At 43.1% G+C, this 21108-nt stretch overlaps 1 protein-coding gene across 1 annotated transcript; it reads left to right on the top strand.

The window, feature by feature from the left end:
- Nucleotides 1-557: 557 nt before the first annotated feature.
- ttc24 (tetratricopeptide repeat domain 24) lies at nt 558-12340 on the top strand (the record flags this gene model as incomplete). Its single annotated transcript, XM_083679469.1, has 11 exons — nt 558-767; nt 1150-1443; nt 3365-3566; nt 3934-4140; nt 6696-6824; nt 8446-8567; nt 9438-9552; nt 10404-10566; nt 11169-11251; nt 12035-12095; nt 12229-12340. The coding sequence occupies 11 exons, from the start codon at nt 558-560 to the stop codon at nt 12338-12340; spliced, it is 1698 nt and encodes a 565-aa protein (XP_083535595.1).
- Nucleotides 12341-21108: the final 8768 nt, after the last annotated feature.

Raw genomic sequence — 21108 nt, 5'->3', positions numbered from 1 at the left:
TTCTCTTCTGAGGATCTAGCGCGCCTCGGACAGGTCCTCACCTGGAAAACGTTAGTTTCTAGCTAGCAAGCCATTGTTTTCACAACATATGGAGATGTCTAGCTAGCTAACAAGAGAGAAGGGGTGTGTGTGTGTGTGTGTGTGTGAATGTGTAGCCACGAACTAAATAGTTATAGAAAGCTATGTTGCTGCAAGATATACTTTAAAAAGATAAACAAGAAAGAAAGTGTGTGAGTGTGCCTCTGCATCTCAACAAAGGGTGAGCAGGTGTTGTAGCGACCACCATACTGGTGATGATTTCACTTTTATTGAAGAGGACAGGCTATATGTGAGTCACCATGACACTTTACCAAAGGAGGGCAGTATGTCTTCTATATCGTTTTGAGCTCTCCCATGGTAAACAATATTGATATGAATAACTATAATCTCTGGTGGTGTTTTTTTAAACCCGTCACCCCCCCCCCCCCCTCCCTCCCTTCTTTCCCTGTCTGTTCTTTGCCCCAGTCTCCTCAAGTTCATAATGCTCTCCTGTGCAGCAACCCCCTGGTGAGCCCAACATGGCATCTGATAGCTCCCCATTATATGAGGGCAGGAAGAGAAAAAAGAAGAGTGACAGGGTTGTGAAGAGTAAAGACAATGGTGCTGAGGCCCCGGAGTTCCAGGTGGACATTGAAGAGCTCACAGCCTCAGGGAACAGTGCCCTACAACGGGGGCACTGTGAAGAAGCCCTCAGCTGCTTCAAAAAGGCCTTCAAAGCCTCTGTACAGGTGAAGTTATACTGTTTAGCCTAGATTGGCTACTATTCCCTATTTGTCTGTTTTTGGGACATAAGGTAGTGTGTGTTACCTAAATGTTCCCACCCTTTGTAACAGAGAAAGAGCTGGACTCACGTTTTGTCTCGGTTTATCGTAGACTGGCCTTCTATGGCCTGTTAAGTTGTCAACACTACCGACACATCAAGCCGCTGATTACTGCAGTGCTGTATATAAGGTTCAGCACCAACATGCCCATCACAGCTGAAATCAACACCCACAGTAAAATGTGCTACACTGTGCCTTACTCTATGCAACGTGGTACATTAACAAAACCTGCACACCCTGTAGCTCTCGAGCACCAGGTTGGTGACCTCTGCTCTAACATCCCACACAGCTAAAGGAGACCAGGGTGCAGCGGGCATGTGCCTTCAACCTGGGCGCGGCCTACGTGGAGGCGGGCAAAGCCCAGAAAGGGCTGGACTTTCTGAGGGGCGCCCAGCCGAGTGAGAGGGGCGAGCGGGTGGCAGACCTCCAGTTTAACCTGGCTGTGGCACACGAGGGCCTCGGGGAGGCCGGGCGTGCGGCAGGGCACTACCTCCAGGCTGCCCAGCTCTACCGTTCCCAGGGGGACGGGGCCAGCGAGGGGGACACGTGTATGAAGATGGCCGACTGTCACATACTGCTACAGGTCAGTCAGTCCCGGGTAAAAGGTGCCCTGAGGAACTTATCCATTGTCGTACATTTTGGGGCAGGGGAAGTCAAGTTCAAAAGCTTTATTTGTTGTAAAAAAAATTGCATTTGTATTCAGCTTCCATGGAACAGACACAACATCACATATCACACACAAAATACAACAAAAGATTGTCTAAATCAGAAGGCACACACAGTATGTAGGCACATAAAAAGGCAAGATAAGTCATTTATAGGGATGGACCAGTCAGAATCAGCCGATCTTTGTGATATATGAGATCGGTGATCGGCCGATATTGCTTTCATTTGTCCGATACAGTGAGCCGTTTCTATACAGTGAGTTGTCGTTTTTTCCTCTCAGTTGTGAGTGAACACTAGAGGTAGACACACAGGTAGAGGGGCTGAGCTAACACACTCAGGGAGAAAAGCCACGTCTCTTCCTCTTTGGTTGTTGTTTATTAATTCACTTTTCCTTATGGATAATAAAGACGGAACAAAGCCTTTTTTGCCATGATAACACCAGTCACGGTTTCCAGGTAACGTTTTTGCTAGCGAACACGGGCAGTTGTTTTCTCCAGGGAAACTAATTGGTTAAACCATTAAGCTTGTGTTTCAAACTATCCAACATTTTATAACATTTGAAAAGTTAGTTTTGTCTCTACTGTTGATCTAAACAGCTATAGCTCAAGCATTGACTGTGTTAACTGATTGAGTGGTTTGATAGATTATCAATAATATGCTTTACTATTATATCACTCAATTACTGTCAGAGCTTATTTTACACAGTTCTCAGTTCAGCATTCCTTTTTTTTTTTTGTCTTTATTGGATAGTTAAAAACAGTCAGAAATCTGGACAGTAGGTAGGCCCATGTAGATTTCCACTTCCATCAAATACGATCTGTCCATCCCTAATCATTTATCCTCCTCTATTTAAACCTATCCCCCATTACTCGGGTGGCATACTGTCCTTAAGTAGGGGATTTCTTATAAGGCCAAAGCTGAGCTTTTTTTTTTTTTCTTTTTTCTTTTTTTTTTAAGAATGTGCTGAGGTAGCATTTTTAAATCCCACCCTGTATCTCCTGCAACTCAATGACATTCTTTAAGCTCATGCCTGGAATACATCTGAAAATAGGTTTTATGTAAGAAGCATAAAATGGCTTAATATGGAGAAAATGTCTCTGTTTAGAAAATGCTCAAGTTCTGCACTGAGAACATGCTCCAGTGTCCAAAACACAATCGTTGAGGTCAGTCGATTGATTCGAATTAGCCATCTTCACGCTTTTGTAATTATTATTGCTTGGTAATCATGCCATGTGGTTGGGTTGTCAAGAATATTATTACAAAGAAGAATGGCATTACCTTTAAAGTTTTCGCCTCCCTCCGTTTCTCTATTGAGCTTCCGGTCTCGATGGACTCTTATCAGTATCTTGAGTTCAACCCTATTGTAGGCACTGAGCAGTTGGCTTAGTTGCTAGAGTATGGTGCAAGCATGTTTAGCTTATTCCCTCTGGGACCATTATTTGTCTATGTGTGCACTTTCTGTACTTTGAATAAAAGCCTATGTATTATCATGATATGATAGTTGGTGAGATTCGATCGTATTCGAGATCTATGTTACACATACTGTATGGCCACAAGCAGGTGACTGAATGGCAATATCTGACTAATCTTAGATCTAGATGTAGCTTCTCAGTAGAGATGGCTCTGATTTGAGATGTGTTACAGACCCAATACTGTTGTTGTGTTCTGCTGCTACACGATTGGCACCTTATGTTATTGTTATTGTTTTAATTATTATTATATTGCATTGACATTGTTGATTGTTGTTGATTGATTTTCAAGAGTTGAAGAGTTAGCTTCCCCAACCATTTCGTTACATTGAATACCCTGTATCCTATGAATTTAATTGAATTCGGCAGGACTGGACGCAAGCAGCACAGAGCTTCCAGCGGGCCGGGGAGAGCTACAAGGTGGCAGGCAGGCTCGACTATGCAGCCACGGCCCTCAAAGAAGCAGGAAGTCATATGCTCCAGTCGGACGACTTCACCATTGACGACATCGTCCCCGTACTCACGGAGTGTATTGAACTGAGCGACAACCTCAAAGACCCCGAGGCACTTGGTAAGTTGTGGTGAATCGCTGCATTTAGGGGAAATGATCGGAAACAGAAATATGTAGGGTTTCATATGACATGACTGTGTCGTTTTAGAAAAATGCAATTTCAAGTACTATATATATAGATAGTTCAGTTGATGTACCTTGAAACCTTTCTCTCTCTCTCTCTCTCTGTCTCTCTCTTACACACTTCCCTTCTGTCTCCCTCTCTTGTCTCCCTCTCTTTCTATCTCCTCCCTCCTAAATGTTTCATCCTCTCCCGTCATCCAATGTATCCCTTTCCCTCTGCTCCGCCCCCCTCCTTACTCACCTCCCTCTCTGCTCCTTCCCCCTTTCCTCCCTCTCTCCTTCTCTCTCTCCCTCCTTATCCCAGGTGAGCTGTACAACGACCTGGGTTTGAGTTTCTCTCAGCTGAGGCTGTTCCAGGAGGCTGCGGAGTGCTACGAGCAGGCCCTGCCCCTGGCTAGAGACCAGCCCCGCCGGCTGGCCGTGGTACTTCAGAACCTGGGCGCCGCACACAACACCCTGGGCCAGCACAGCAGGGCCCTGGAGTATCACCGCCAGGCTGCCAGCCTGCACGGTGAGGGGAGGGGGGGGGGAGGAAAGAGGGAGAGAAAGAGAGACAGAAGGCTAGCTAGCCTGGGGAGGGGGGGTTCAGAAGGAGGGAGGGAGGGAGGGAGGGAGGGAGGGGGGGGACACTACCACTGCATGATGACAGCTAGCCTATAAGAAAGGGATGTAGCCTGCACAATGAGGAGGTGGGAAGAGAGGCTGCCAGCCTGCATGGTGAAGAGAGTGATGGCAATGAAAGAGAAACAAAAACAGGGATGGAGGGACAGATTTTGTGCTGTATTTCAAAAACATGTATCTAAACTACCACTGTAGCTTACATATTGAAAGAAATTGGTGGTGCAATTTGCGTTCATCAATGTGTGTGTGTGGGGGACGACGACGACGACATGTAATTTCATTACACGTCCTCATTCATCTTTTACCAGAGCGTGTGTGTGCGTGCATGCACACGTGTGTGTAGGCTTTAATCTGTCTTTGTAGGCAGCTCTCTTTAGCGAGGGAAGTGTGTGTCTGTGGCCCCCTGGGCTGAGACCCAGGGGCCTTACCAGAGTGCTTACTCAGCATCAGTGAATGACTCATCCTGGTGTGTTACAGAAGGTGTCGCACAGCCTCAATGCTAGGGGGATGTGTGGAGTGTAAGTGTCTGTGTTTGTTTTGATGTTATAACTAAGACCATACACATTTCTTCAAGGGGAAGTTTACCCGAAATCCATTTTCATGTATATTTCTGGTCAATCCATAGTGCATACCATCTTGCACTATCAACATTTCGTGCGCAGCTACATCGTAGCTATCAAAACACGAGGTCTGTGTTTACTCCCTAGAAAACTCTCTGTGTTAAAATACGTCAGGCGCAAGGTTTTGCACTCTGACCCTGCTCTACTCTGCCAGTGATTCCCAGAGAGCAGCAGGCGCTAGCTGTAGTGCTGTTCAACAGGAGGAACTTGGGAGTTGAATTGAATCAAATGGGCAATTTGGAACATTGAACTGATCAGGGCCTTCAAAGCGAGATATCTTGACTCAGAGGTCGTTTTAAAACACGTTTTTTTGTGAATGTGAATTTGACGATGTCCATAAGAAGAAAGTGATGACCGTAAAACTTATTTTAGCAGCCTGGGCGTTTATTCGCTTTAACCATGGAAAGCACCCAGCGCGTATTGGAGGCAGGACCATGGAAACAGGCTATTGTTGATGACAGGCTATTATTCTGTTTGCCTCTGTTGCTCAACTGCTGCTTAAGCCCGGGATATCATGACAGAGCTGAATATACCGTCCTGAACAGTATCCACCAATGTTATATCCACATTATTAGCCTGCAATAAATCAGTCAAAACCAGATTCATCTTTGATAGATATGGTAACTTATTATCCTTACCATACAAAACTGCAGCTGTCAGACTAGAAAACCCGTAATTTCACAACGGTCACTTAGAATCAAACGGTTTGCTTTAATTATCTGGAAAATCAACAGAGAAGACACTGTGACGGCCGCCGGGGTGTGCGGGCGCGTCACGGACCCAAACACAGTGTAAGCAGAGAGGTCCACACCAGAATTATAATCAAAGATATTTATTCGGTTAGCGGGGAGAGGGAAATGATAGAGAGAGGGTGGGGGTGAGAAGGCGTCGTGTCGTGAAGATAGCAGGGGGGTTCGGTACACGGTGGGTGGTCCTCTTACGTTCCAGGTCGGGGCGGCAGCGGGGTAGTCAGACAGGCGAAGGTTGGCAACGTAGCGGGCTCTCCTATGGTCAGGGGTCATACACTGGACAATGGTGACTTGGCTTATTCTCTCTCTCATCAACTGCTCCTTGGTTCGCCGTAGCAACTCCTCTCCACTGGGTGCTCCGTGGGCTACTTTTGTACCGTCTCTGCTGCTCCTGCTGATGCCCTTCACCTGTGCCTTGATGGGCAGGAACTCCATGTATGGGCATACGGTGATTATCTCCACGGGTTGCAGCTGTGGCCCCTTGGGGCGCAGGAACTCCATACATGGTCCTGCCAAAGACAACACGGGGCAAGAGAGGGACAGCAGAAACAGCAGAGACAAAGCGAGGCGAGATATATACTCCATTTACCACCGTCCCACACTCGCGCATGGGCTTAGGCACGGGCCGGGCGCCACAACACATACCAGTCAATGTATTTTGACCCAGCGTTTAACAGGGACTGATGCTTCAATATCACGGCCAGGCTGTTCTTGGAGACAGGCGTTTGTTGGAGACTCTTTGTGGAAGTTTTACGGTATGAACTGTATGTTAATGTACCTGATCTGTACAATTCCAAACTCGTTTTGAAATCGTTGACGTGTCCAGTCTACTTGTTGTGGAAGCCTGGTAGGTAAATCATGGAACTGTCGGGACTGTGGAAATGCATGCAGCGGCATCTTGAGGATAAACTTTGAATTACAGCTTTATGATTTTTTTTCTTTGTGTGTGTGTCTGTGCGTGCGTGTGTGTGTGTGTGTGTGCGTGCGTGTGTGTGTGCGTGCGTGCGTGTGTGTGTGTGTGTGTGTGTGTGTGTGTGTGTGTGTGTGTGTGTGTGTGTGTGTGTGTGTGTGTCTAGGTTCATTGGGTAATCGTCGTGCCCAGGGCCGCTGCTTCTGTAACCTGGCCGATGCCCTCAGTCAGCTGGAGCAACACGAGGAGGCAGCGGAGAACTACCTCCATGCCTTACAGGCCTTTAGAGACACAGGTACTGTACTGTGCCAGAGATTGGTACTGCTGCCAAGTCCAGACCACTCATAGAGTATTGGCCGGAAGCCAGCTACCTACTCTGATTGGTCCCCTCTTAGACCAGGCCACCCGCTTCTGAAGGCTTTAGAAAAGGCACTATGATTGGCTTTGCACTGGAAGCAGTCATTACTGGGGTCATTATTTACATAAAAGTATGTTCACACTGGAGCTTCTAAAACAGTTGCACAACACATTGGTCTTAACGGATGTTTATTAATGTGAACTCTCCAAAACATTTACAGAAATGTTGTGGCAAAACCACCTGAATGAGGTAGTGGATTCCAATAGTGGAGTGAATGGAGTGTGAATTCTCCAACTACTCCAATACCTCGAAATGATGTTGTTATGAGCAGAGCGTCAGACAGCTGTAGCCTACAGCTGCTATAGGGCTAGACTGGTGTCCTATTTTATTTAGCATAAGGTAGATTGGTTGGAGTGAAAGACGGACACACCTCCACTAAAGCCAGACACTTACAGTAGATGGATAGGGTGTCCAGTCGCACAATCTGTTGATCCCATTGCATATAAAAGATGCGGTGGGAGAGCTCCTCTTTGTATTTTTTTTTAGCAGTTTGAAAGTGCCGACTCTTGTTTGTAGCCTACCATTCCACAAAAAAATTAAGTATTTTATTATAATGTATTGTATATGGATAAATAAAGTCATTACACGATTTTGCGCAAGGCGCTGGACACACAGCCGTTTCCATGGTTTCACCCATCATAACATTCAATTTACTGGTACAGATATATCTGGAGTCAATGTGGACACATGGCAACGCCTATGGATGAGAATGTCAACAGATGAGCCACAACTATTGTACAACCTAACAAATACGTTCACATGCGTTCACATGAATAAAATAATCTGTTGTGCCATTATCCGTTGGGACAAATGTGTTGCGCACATCTTCAATGGCTAGCCTGTTGATGAGTCTCTCAGATCCTCATATCATCTTGCAAGAGTTTGTTCATTTCCCTTTCTCTATCGATATTTTATCCACATTTTTTCTGTATCACTTTCCCCCTATATCAGTCATTTTTTGGGCCTCCCATTATACTCCCTAAACAGTTCATTGACTTCAGTCATCATGTTTTCAATGTTTTTTCTCGCTCATTTCCTTTACCACTTTTATTCATCAATCGCTGGTTTTCTGTAGAGTGGTACAGTATACACAGTGTAAGTAGATGACTTTGGGTGACTACATTTTCATTTCCGTCTCCATAGCCTCTCCTCCTTGAGTAGTAGTACTGTGTTACAGTATCGGTCCTCCTCTGATCATTTGTCTCTGCCACTGAACACTGCTGAGCCATGCTGTGTACCCTAATGAGCTCACTCACCTCTTTTTCTCTGTTCTTTCTTGTTCCTCACACTGTAACATTCCCTCTCTCTTTGTCTCTAATCTCTCTATCTAACCCTCTCATTGCTCCCTCTCCTCATCTTCTGTCTCTTTGTTTGTATCTGTCCTGTGTGTGTGTGTGTGTGTGTGTGTGTGTGTGTGTGTGTGTGTGTGTGTGCGTGTGTGTGCGTGTGTCGGTGTCGGTGTGTCGGTGTGTGTGTCTCTCCTCTCCTCTCTCTCTAGATGACTACAAGGGCCAGTGTCAGGTGTGTGAGGGTTTGGGGGAGGCTCGCTTTCAGATGAGAGACCTGGAGAAAGCCACACTCTACTACAAGCAAGCCCTGGGGTTACTCTCAAAGTGCAAGGTGAGGAGCTCCATACCAGTACATTAAAAAATAAAACTCCAGTCAAAATTTAACATTTTAAGTTGAAAATGTAACCCACTCAAATAGTATTCATGTAACCCACTCAAATAGTCGTTTCTGGTGTGTTGCTAGCCAGTAAGATCAGAGTAGAGCCAACTCTGTGTCCACAAGGTGTTATAAAAAAATGGTGTTATATTACAGTCTGCTTAATTTGTTTCATATTTTAACAGTCCGCTGAGGTGATTTCGTTACATCACATAAATTCCTTTTAACAACCGATTGATATTGTGAAAGGCATTGATGAAAGGAATTCTATAAACTTTACATTGTCAAAATGCATTTTCAATAGGGTAACAGGAAATCTATTGATTAGGAAACAGCAATATAACATTGCCATATTAGTCTTTCACTAATGGAAAATGATTCAGTGTTGTGGGAGAGGCAATACATTTTAGCAATGATGGACCGAATCTGTCACATCTGTGGAATCTGTGCATATTCATTTGTGTCGATTTACCTAAAACCTTCTTGCCAAGTATACTACGTGACACATTTTCACCCCTCTGGAGGTCTTTAACCTAGCAAATCAATTCAAAATGAATAAACGACAGGTGACTGAGAATTTATTTTCCTTGGATAGGTTAACATTAAAAGTAGGTTCATTCAATTCAATTCAATCTCGATAGGCAGGATATTTTATCATATATCATTTTTTTAAATTGAAAAAACATCCATAATTCAACAACAAAACATCAGCCCTGCATGTCACCCACTTTCAAATCAATCAGCTATATTGGAATTAAGAACCAGTAAAAGCTGTTGTGTAAAATCTGTTGTGCTGTTTCTGTGAACCACCATCCCCATCACCAGGACTCCTCTAGCTCAGTCCAGGAGCGCCTGGTCACCAAGCTGAGTGAGGCGCTGCAACACAGGCTGTCTCTCTCCACCCCCGCTGTCTCTCTCCCAAGATCACAGGCTAGTTACTGTACACCCCTTCACAATCATCATACATCTTCAAAAGCATTACCAGATATGCAGTACAGTACATACTGCTGGTGGATGTATAGTTCATTCATGTCATTCTTCGGGTCATTTCGGGGGTCACTACTGTATAGCGTCTTCGGCGAACCACTCAAAATGGGATTGGCCCTGGACAACCTGTAAGGTAAGGCTCTATACGAATCAATGTTCTTTGGTGGCTTCAGGAAATGTTATAACATTGTTTATATGTAACTTTTGACATCTACAATTAATTTATATATTCTATAGCACTGTATGTGGTTTATTGTTGGAATGAACTGCTACTGACATTCAAATGTCCAAAACACATAGGCAAACTGACATGAACGGTGTGAAGCCAGGTCCAGGTCTCCAAAACCAGGGCTTGGATTTCAACCAACACCCCAGGAGAGGTGTTCCAAATGGGCATAGGGTGAAATACAGGCCCCAGAGTAAGGCCAAGCCCTCAGTCTCATATCATTGTCTGTGAAATCCAAACAGAGTGTGTTGTTGGAGCATTATTCCAAGCTGCAAAATAGACTACTATCGGTCCTGAAATAGCTGATTTGCCTTAATATCTATGGCCTTTATTATCATAGCATCTGAAAAATAAAATGTATATTGACCGTCAAACATTGCAAACATTAAGAGTTTAGTGTATCTGTTTGTGTAACTCAAATATTCACGCAAATCTCATCTTCTTCGAGAATCAATAGATTCTTCAATAGACCTTTACTAAATAACACTTTTTTATTTCTACTAAACCTGGAAAGTGTACCCATAGCAAATGTGTATGCATTTCATCTTCAGTTTACTGACAGCTGTGTTGTTGGCCAGGGAGTGGAGCTGGCTCTGCAGTGGTGTCGACCCAGGAGCAGAGGAGGGAGGAGGGAGCCCCAGTGCCGGATGGAGAACAGGCACATGGAGAGGCTACAGGAGAGGCAGGGGACTCTGAGTCACTGGTCAATGCGCCTCTGACGCTGCTGCCAGCAGCCAACAGGCAAGGACAACATGCACACATACACACAACATGCACACATACACACAACCGCAATGCAAAAACATGCACAAACATAAACACACACATAAACGTTAAGTAAAAACATGCACACATATACTACACGCTTTGCAAACAAGAGGCACAGTAACGGTTTTCCTTTACACTGTAGGAACTTCTGTATCTGCAGAAAATAGTGGAGTAATGGAAAAATGTAGATCCAGATCCATCATCAGAACACAAGCAGAGAAACCCCACTACCATGCGAGCACACGCGCGCACACACACACACACAATTAATGTGCAGGAGGATAACCTTCATCCACATTGATTATCCAACGTCTCTATAAACCCCTATACACACACATTCACACACACATACACATACACACACACCTTTCTGCATAGCTGCATAGCGGTATAGCTGTGCTAATTCCCAGAAGACCCATAACTCTTAGATGGTTTTCACTCAGGATATGACTTTGTGGTATTTCTAACCACAAAGTCACTGTTGCTGGTGTCATTTTAATTATTCCTCAAAAGTTCTATTGAGGAGATAAAAGAACTGCTATGGTTGAGCATGCCTCTTCCCCTCTGCCCTGCAGGAATCTGAATAATACATACGAGCAGCCAGAAGCCCATTACCAGAACCAGACCCTGTCACACAACCTTGGAGTCACCCAGCAGAGTAAGTAGACTCACGGCGCTGCTACATCAGGAGCTCAACCTTCGTGTGATGTCAGCGTGGGTTGTTTTTACCTGCTACACTTTTCTTTTCTTTTTGTTAGCCCAGCCACCACCCCCATCCCCATCAAACAATTACTGTGAGGTTAAAGTATAGATTATCAGCTTTTATTTAATGGTATTTGTATACATATTAGTTTCACCATTTAGAGATTACAACACTTTTTATGCATAGTCCCCCTATTTCAGGGTACCCAAAAGTAATGGGAAAATTGTCTTGGTGTCAGATGTGTTCATTGGTGCAGGCATAAGAGAGCTCTCAAAGTAGTATTGATTCTAGGCTTTGTGTTAGCCTTTGTAGTCTGCTATTATTGTCGACATGGATATGTTGAAATGGACTAAGCGTAAAATTAGGCTGCGGAGATGCCTGACGTTGCTGCTCACGTGGCGATATAGAAAATATCATTGACTACAGTAGGTGCGCACCCACTTACATCTCATGACCCTGAATTCCAGACCCCTAATGTAGCAGCCCTGTTACAGTTCAGCGGTATACTGCCATGGCCGTATAACGAGTCATCGTTAGTGAAATAACAGGGGTTTGGGAACTATGGACTATAGTTTAGAAATACACTATAAGAGTAACCTGACAAAGGGATGGTCAGTCCATGAAACAACAATATTGAAGGGAAGTTGTTTTTATGAGGTTTTTTCATAATTTGATAACATAAATTATCAAATGCATGTTGTTGTTGATTTACAGTAGGCGGTTTGTTTTTCTCTGTAGGTGAACACTTGTATGAAAGCATTAAAGCGAGGACAACAGAGACTAAAAGCGAGGACAACAGGTCGGTGAAGTTATGTGTGGTTTATAAAGTTTTTTCCACGGATTTGTCAGGATTGAGGAATTCTGGATACTGACTGAGTGAGTGATGGCATACTGTGTTACCTTTCCTGACAATGTTCTTATGTGTGTTTTAGTGAGACCCCATTGGCCCAGGGCTCAGAGGGGCCACCCACTGGTGCGTCTCATAATGAAGAGGCCACGCCACTATTCAGGAAATGGAAGTCTCAAATATGTTTGGTCATGTGACCTTAAGCACTTAATGTGGGTCCAATGTACGTGGGTCCAATTTGCTCTGCAGATTTGGGTAACATTTCACTATAAGCACCCTCTTATGAAGTATGATAAAGCCTTATAAAGATATTCATAGCACCTTTATAGATGCAGTCACAGAGCAGTATGATACGATAAAGGAATAAGGCCCCTTTTGTGATAAATTCCAAATATTTCCCAGTCACTCGTGCCTTATTGCTTCTTTATAAAGTTTAATAATGCTAATGACTTTATCTATTAAGCTCTATGAATGATAGTAAGGATATATGATACTATATAAGGCTTCATACAGTTCGAGGATGCCTAAAACTGCAGAATGTAGTTTTGCACTTTGCTGCCCTCTGTGGCCACTGTGAACATCTAAAATACATCCGTTTTATATCGCTAAAAAAAAAAAAACGTAAAATGGCCAGTGCTGGACCTCAACTCCATATTTTGAAATGCGATTTAGGGACAAAAACAAACATTTTAAAAAGGAAACAAAACGACAAGTTCCATTTCCTTCTTATCTTGCTGCCGATTTATAATCGGCATTAGGACTTTTTTAAAAACTAAAATCTGACATTCTGCTCCTCCGTTACCCAAATGGGCTTTCTAATACACATCATGTAAGGCTTTCTGTTGGGGATAAGATCCCGTTTATGATTGACAGCCTGTCCGAGCTTTTATTATCTTGACCTGTTTTTGCTTTCTTATATATTTATCACTAACATTTGAAATGCCTTGGCAGTCAAGATCCTTACTATATCCTAATCTACACAGTGTGTAATTGATTCCTATGCAAATCAGAGACCCTATAAAAACAAAGATATTAAATCCAAAATTACATGAACTATTATCCTTGCATTAAGATGGACTCAATTCAACTTATTGAGTGATTTGTTGATGACATTTTTGCATTTTAGCTAATTTTATGATTGTCATAGCAAAAGGTCTGAATACTTATGTACATGAGGTATTTCTGTATTTCAATTTTAATAAAATTTACTGAAATTTTCCTTCCTTGTACCAGTGCAAGTGGCGCATAGTGTGTGTTGTGTTTTAACAATCAATGAATCCTAAAATAACTTGGAGTGTGTTACTACCATTTTACCATGTTGTTCATATTCATATATGCTACCTTGTAACTTCTAATGTAAATATCTTATTACATTTTTGTTTGACAGATAATGACTTGATTGCTACTATTTCTCAGAGAATGTTCTAGTCATCTTGACGTCACTTGGATCAGGATGGTTTATATCTAATGCCAAAGGCACTGTTTATTGTCACGGTCATAAAATGGTAGAATGAAGACCTTTTTGTGGACACTACACGTCAGCGTTGTCCACTTTTGATAGAAATGTGGTAAGTGACGCCTGTAACGCGGGGAACCAATTGCGTCATTCATGGACGTTACTTTAGCCAGCTGATCAGTTAAACCCCTACCTTTATGTTGGTAAAGTGTTCCTGCTGTCTGGCGAACATAGAACAATCTTCTTGGCTATGTCGAACTCCTAACCGCTACACCTTTTATCACTTCTGAAAATAATGGACTAAACGACATTTAAAGCCAGGCTATAACAAGCATTGACTTCTTCACAAACTAATGCGAAATAGAGATTGACGCGCCAGGTTTCTGTTCGCCACTTCAGCACAAGGTGCGTGTGGTCAGCTCCCTCTAACGCGCTGTGACCAGAGCAAGTGGCGTTTTAAACAGCGCTGCGTATTTCTCCAGCAGCGGAGAAGACGATGGTTGGATGTCTCTGAAAAGGATTGGAAATTGGAGCTTTGAGGGATAGACCTTTATCAAGAGGTTTGGAGATTTTCTCAAAAAGAAAACGACTTTAAAGAACGGAAACACGAGTGTTACTTTGAGGACTTCTATTCCATAATCTTGTTTTTCAGTTATTTTGGATGCCGTGGGACGAACGATAGTGAGGATGATGACATATGTAATTGCATGATAGCTTAGCCTTAGCTGATTCCTTGGCATAGGCAACCTCAACTTTGGCATTCCTAACGCATTCGAATTGAGTTGAGCACTGCATGAGGTAAGGGTGAGCATATTTACCTGCATGTGACTCTTATGATGAATTGAGGATGTGATGAGATACACTCTTATCTGATAACCACATGATAGCCAACTGTAGCATGGCATCTGAATCACTGTACATTTACACTACAGCAGTATAAGATCAGGACAAAAAAAACATCATATGAGCCACAGCCTCCACAGTCCCACAATGAAAAATCGAAAAGCGCCCATATCAAATTCAAAAGGAAAAACATGGATTATGCTTGCTTTACATTGATTTATGGTTTACATTTTCCGAGGTTGGATAAAATATTTTTTCCCTACTTAAAGTTTCTGCTCATATTGACCCATTTATCAGATTGCTGAGGGAGGCAGTTTCTGTATCGACCGATAGACATTTTCCCTCGCACACGCCAAAAAGCAAAAACAACACAATGTAACAACTCATTCGCCGTTAACACTTACGCCGAAACTATTTTCTGAAAATATACACAATAAACACAGAAGTCCTCACTAGTGATGGCTCTCGGATGACGGATTTAAACCGTGAAACATGATTCCTTCAGTGTCCTTCAGACACCTAACCGAGCCAGAGATGCCTGAGTGAATGAGACAACAATCACGTCCACTAAAAATAACTTGGCTAACTGTGGTGGGCAATTAACACCATGACAAGTGCAATGAATAAGACATTTCATTAATGGGAAAGCTTTTCATATTCATTAATAGCTATGGAGAGAAGATACAGAGTGAGGCATAGTGTTGATGAGCTGACTCGGGAGAGCAAGAGAGGTCTGGTTGTTGGGGGTTGGGGGATGTACAGCATAAGTATTGCAGTAGAAATGCTGAAACGTGAAACCAGAGAAATCTATGTCTAGGCATCTCAATCATGCCAATTTCCAGCACAACACCATGCAACAGTGCAAGCGTGTCAGGGAATGTGACAAAGCACAAAGCAGTCTACTGAGAAATCAGAATGTGGATATATTAATTAGGTAAGGGGTAACTATTCCAGAATTATCCTAGAAATATGTTTTGCTGATCCTGTCTTTGCCAGTGAGAGGCCTGAACCCATAGTCCCAATTGCCTTGTAAAAAGCAGGGGCTAAATCTGTGACCATGATGACATGTACCAGAAGCCCTAGACAGTAGCATCACAGATAGGCAGTGTAACTGTGAATCAGAGTTGATGGGCTAATTGCTGCCCACTTTGACAGGGGGATGATTACTTGTTAAACAAGGCAACGTTCCAATTATCAACGCTTCATCCAGAAGTGTGCACTCATGCACTTCCCCTCATGCATTTAAAATAATTGGATTGGTGCAGGCATGGCTGGAGAGAGTTTCCCCCATGTTTCTTACTATACAGCAGTCCATTCCTTTTAAATCCATGAGGGGGAGTGTACAAGGGCACACTTCACATGTGGCAACACGTGTCTCTGCGTGTCTTGCAGACATTTCTGCTTGGATGTCAGCCCACCACCTCAAGCTCAACCTTAACAAGACTGAGCTGCTCCTCCTCCCAGGGAAAGCCTGCCCTCTCCAAGACTTCTCCATCAAAGTAGAGAACTCTACTGTGACCTCCTCCCATACAACCAAGAACCTTGGGGTGATCCTTGACAACCACTTATCCTGTGTGGCGAACATCACAGCAACAGCACGCTCCTGTAGATTCTTTCTCATTCCTTCAACATCAGAAGGATACGTCCATTCCTCCCATACAACCAAGAACCTTGGGGTGATCCTTGACAACCACTTATCCTGCGTGGCGAACATCACAGCGACAGCACGCTCCTGTAGATTCTTCCTCATTCCTTCAACATCAGAAGGATACGTCCATTCCTCACCAGAGAAGCAGCACAACTTTTGGTCCAAACACTTGTGATCTCTCGCCTTGACTACTGCAACGCACTCTTGGCCGGTCTCCCTGCCTCCACCATCAGGCCTCTGCAGCTCATCCAGAACGCTGCCGCCCGTCTGGTGTTCAATCTCCCCAAATTTTCCCATGTCACTCCTCTCCTCTGCACCCTTCACTGGCTCCCGGTAGCAGCTCGCATTAGATTCAAGACCCTGGTGCTCGACTACCGGGCGGCAAAGGGAACATCCCCTCCCTACTTGCAAGCAATTGTCAGCCCCCAAACCCCTGCCCGATCACTCCGCTCTTCCACCTCGGCTGGCTGCCTGGCACCGCTGCCTCTACGTGGATGCAGCAGCCGCACTACTCGGTCACGGCTTTTCACAGTCCTGGCGCCCCACTGGTGGAACGAGCTTCCCACTGCTGTCATGACTGCAGAGTCACTACCAATGTTCCGCCGTAGATTGAAGACCAATCTCTTCAGGCTACATCTTAACGGTCCCTCCTAAAGACCTCTTCACCCCCACTACCCCCCAGTACAACCTTCGAAAAAGTAATTTTTCCTTCTTCTAGCATTGTGACTGCCTATGGCCCCTGGTCTGAGCATTGATTACTTTATCTTATGGTGCCTGATGGATAGATGATTCACTTACGTAAACAAATGTATTTGTTGTAAGTCGCTTTGGATAAAGGCGTCTGCTAAATGCCATAAATGTAATGTAAAAATGTAAGAAGGGTAGAGCATTGGAATGCAACCCTGATTTAACAAGTGATCATCCCATGATCATCCGTTATATATGTTGACTGCAATTGGCCCAAAGAGTTTAGGAGAGTAAAATATTATTGCTGACAGTGGCTTTAATTTCATTGTATAAGCAAACAAATTCCAGGTAGCTTGCTGTTAAACATCCAAGAAACAACCTACAGGATTTGGGAAAAACAATTCAGTGGTTTACTCTTTATTCATGGTATCCTTACCTTACCCAAGGTAATGCAACATAGCAATTTGAGTTTCAGGGCATCCTCTCAACTGTAAAAATCCGTCACTGTAAATTGCCACTCTTGCACTGCAGTTTGTTTTTAACCTTTGATTCATAATGATCAGCTGTAATCAAGAATGCATCATACACAAATAGACAGACAGACAGACAGACAGACAGACAGACAGACAGACAGACACACACACACACACACACACACACACACACACACACACACACACACACACACACACACACACACACACACACTTGTCCATGGTCATCTGAACTAAGAGGTGGATGAGGCTGGGTATTCAGCACCACGGAGACAAAGAGAAAGATCACTGGCTTTGTGCTCCACCGAATACAGTGTCAATGTTATCTGTAGAGTGGAAGTCAGGCATCAGGTTCATTGAATAGACTGGTGGCCATAGGGGAATGTTCTTTATCGACTGTCATTCAAATCATTGTTGTCTTGAATTCAAGTGATGAAAAGTATAATTTTAGTTCTTAATCCTTAAAACCAGGACCCATCTTATCAATAGCCATCCTGTTTGGAAATCAGTGATACATTCATGAAGAGAAAGGGATCGATCTGAATTGAGAAGGTCAAATGTTATAGGGCACTTGGGCTCATCTTGTCCTCCTCTTGACCCTCTCAGCTTGAGGTCAGAGTGATAACTTGAGTTTAAATCATTAATTAACATGAATGTCGTTTGGAACGGAACGACTATTGGAACGGAAAAAAGTTTGAAAGTCATTCATTGATGTTTAAGTGGTTGCAGAGAGAATGGTTGCGGCAACACTTTACACTGTTCGTATTAGTACACTGTTATAAGTACTGTAATTACACATTGTTACACTGTAATGACATAGGTGTAACAATAAACCTGTGTGTTTATAGTGACATAATATATAATAATATATGCCATTTAGCTGATGTTTTTATCAAAAGTGACTTACATTGCAGTGAGTGCATACATTTTTCAGTATATATGGTCCCAGCGGGACATGTTGATCTGCTCATTGATCCTCAGAAGTCTTAACAGAAACTGTCTGACAAGGTGGAGACAGAAAATGTATTTCTCTCAGTCTTGCATTAGAAAAAAATCGAAATTTCTAAAATTGTAATAATAATTGGAAACAAATTGCAAACATTGCAACATTGTTTGGTCTCAAAAATCACTCTATCAGAAATCACTCTAACTATCAGAAATATCCTGTAGTCAACCTTCTAATACAGGTCCCCTTCCCTGTGTTCAAACCAAGAGTGAACCCACACATCTGCATAGGATTCCTCACTAATGACAATGCTGGTTTATAAGCATTAATCCACCAAAGACTTATAAACACCATTAGTCCTTGGGGCCGGCTGAGGAATATTTCCTTCTGGCATTTCCGAGAAAGAAAGAAAGCTGCACACTCTTGCACCGGTGCTATTATTTTATTTAACCAAGGTAACAGCATTTCCACCATGTTTCAGCATGACATTTTGCTCCTGCAGGGACAAGAACACTGCCGCTGCTTTCTGCAGAAGATACACATCAGCATTTTTGTTAGTATTCATAAGGCGATGTGTGGAGAGAGCATTGACCGCCCTGGAGAGGCATAAGGGCAGGCTCTTTAGTCCTCCACATTGACTCTTGAGACAGTATTGTCAGGAGGTGGATAAACAATGGTGAACTCCACCTTCACAGCTTTCAAAACAAATGGTTTTCTTGTCTTGAGGTTCAATGGCACTTGATTTTACTCAGAGCCAACAGCAATTGTCTTTGAAGACTTTGACACTGCTTTGGCGATTTCTGGTTGGAATATAAACCTACCGTATGTGACCGACTGATATCGAATCCCCGTTCTCCTGAAGGCCACTAGACTGTGTTAGCCCACTGAGGTAAAGCCTAGGTGTTGGCTTGGGGAGCTTATGAAAGTCTTAAAAGTCTTGAAAGTCTTAATGCAAGATTACTCATCACAGTTTGCTGAACCACCTCCATGATTCAACTAACGGTGGCCCAAACTGAAGACCATCATTTGTATGATTAGTTGATTGTTTGACACAGATGTGTTATTGGGCTGGAATTAATGCCTACCCATATAATGCAGCTCTCTGAAAAACTGACAATATATGATCATATACTGTATTCTACGATCAAATGAATAATGGTCATCATTATACATTACTCACATCAAAAGTTTATCCTCACATTTCAATCTTTAATTCTAACCTACACCAATACCATACCTCTTTTTGAATAAATATTGTTAAAAGCTTTACATGTTTGCAATATATTACATGAGGCAATCCATCAGCCTCTAACTGTAAGGCTTTTTAAAGACTGTTTGTCTTTGCAACCAGAGGTGTGAGGAGGGATCAATCACCCCATATATACAGAGTCCCTATGAATCACGGCCTACAAACAGCACACACAATGATGCTTCAGGGCAGTGATGTCAACCCCCTAGGTCACACACAGGCTGGCTTATTGTACTCTGTGTGTGTGTGTGGGGACTGATTACATTGGCCATAAAGTGATATGAAAACAGATCGATCATGTTCATGGTCAACCTGACTGCCTATACCAGTAGGCCTTTTTTTCTTAACCCAATAGGGTTAGGGTTAGGGTTAGGGTTAGGAGGATTGGAAAATGAGTAAAAAAGTGAGTAAAATGGTTATTGGACATTGGATTGTAATAGTGATGTCTGTTTTTATGTTATGTGGGAAATCTACAAGGTGATTTCACTTTCTTTGAGCGACTCTAAACTATCAGATGAAATTCAGTGAAATGCTGTGGAGTTACTCTAAATGTAACACACAGAGCATACAGTACATCCTATGTGTACAAACTCTTTTTTTATTAGGACTTTATTTTTTATTTTTTAGACACCAAATACAATTCCATGTACAGAGACATACAACACATGTGAATGGGAGGGTGTGTTGTCTCCGACAGTGGAGGGTCTGAGTCACTGCGTCGTTCAATTCTAACACCCAAGCCGACCACCATGGAATGAGTGTCAGTATTATGTGTAAGCACTTACGAACCTCCCCTCTTTCACTCACAAATTGAACATCTATATATATACAGCCCCTGCCACTGAGTTAAACATCACTTCTTAGCTCACAGGATGAGTCAGGGATATTTGGGAGGCCAACAAGTGCAATAAAAACGACTAAGTCCAGATTTATGAGCGAGGTAGTTGCAGCGCTGATGTGATTACTGTGTGAGTTATACTGCAGAGTTTGGTTATTAACAAAGGAGACTGCCTCTGATGCCATCTGTTGAGATGTTCTGTTAACACTCATACATCTCCTGTGGCTTTCCGTGTACATAAAGTCAAGCAATTATGGGCTCCAGAATATTCTTGGCACTTTGAGGTGAACATATACAGTGCCCTGCGAACTAATGGGACAGTGAAGCATTTGTTCTTCTTTAGGCTCTACACTCCAGTCTTTTAATCATCCAAAAGTCATTCTGGTTTTCGCTAATGGTTTGTATTGTATTGTAGGTTGACTTGATGGAAATAAAAGTGACCTTATTATATTATTATCTTCTTATATTTCAGACATGAGGGCTAAGCAAGAGCCTGAAGAGAGACATAACAATGGCCTTGAGTCACAGCCATAACTTGTTAGCCAATTTTAATCACTTCTCACATTTTAAAGCCCTTACCCTAACCCTAACCTTAACCAAGTTCTAACTTAAAACAGTTGGCGTTAGCAACATCAGGATTAGCAATGACGCCAATTAGCTAATCAGACACTAGAATCTTGTCATGTTGCAGCCCATTTTTCATGGGGTGTCTCACCTCCATGAAAAATGGATCTCCAATGGATTTGCGGATGATTCTTATTGCTAAGAAGGCTTCGGGACTCACCCCATGTCTTTTCCCTCAGG

The sequence above is a fragment of the Argentina silus genome, assembly GCF_951799395.1.
Source record: "Argentina silus genome assembly, chromosome: 10".
NCBI lineage: Eukaryota > Metazoa > Chordata > Actinopteri > Argentiniformes > Argentinidae > Argentina > Argentina silus.
Note: the sequence above shows the minus strand (reverse complement) of the source record. Positions and strands in the feature narration are given on the sequence as shown.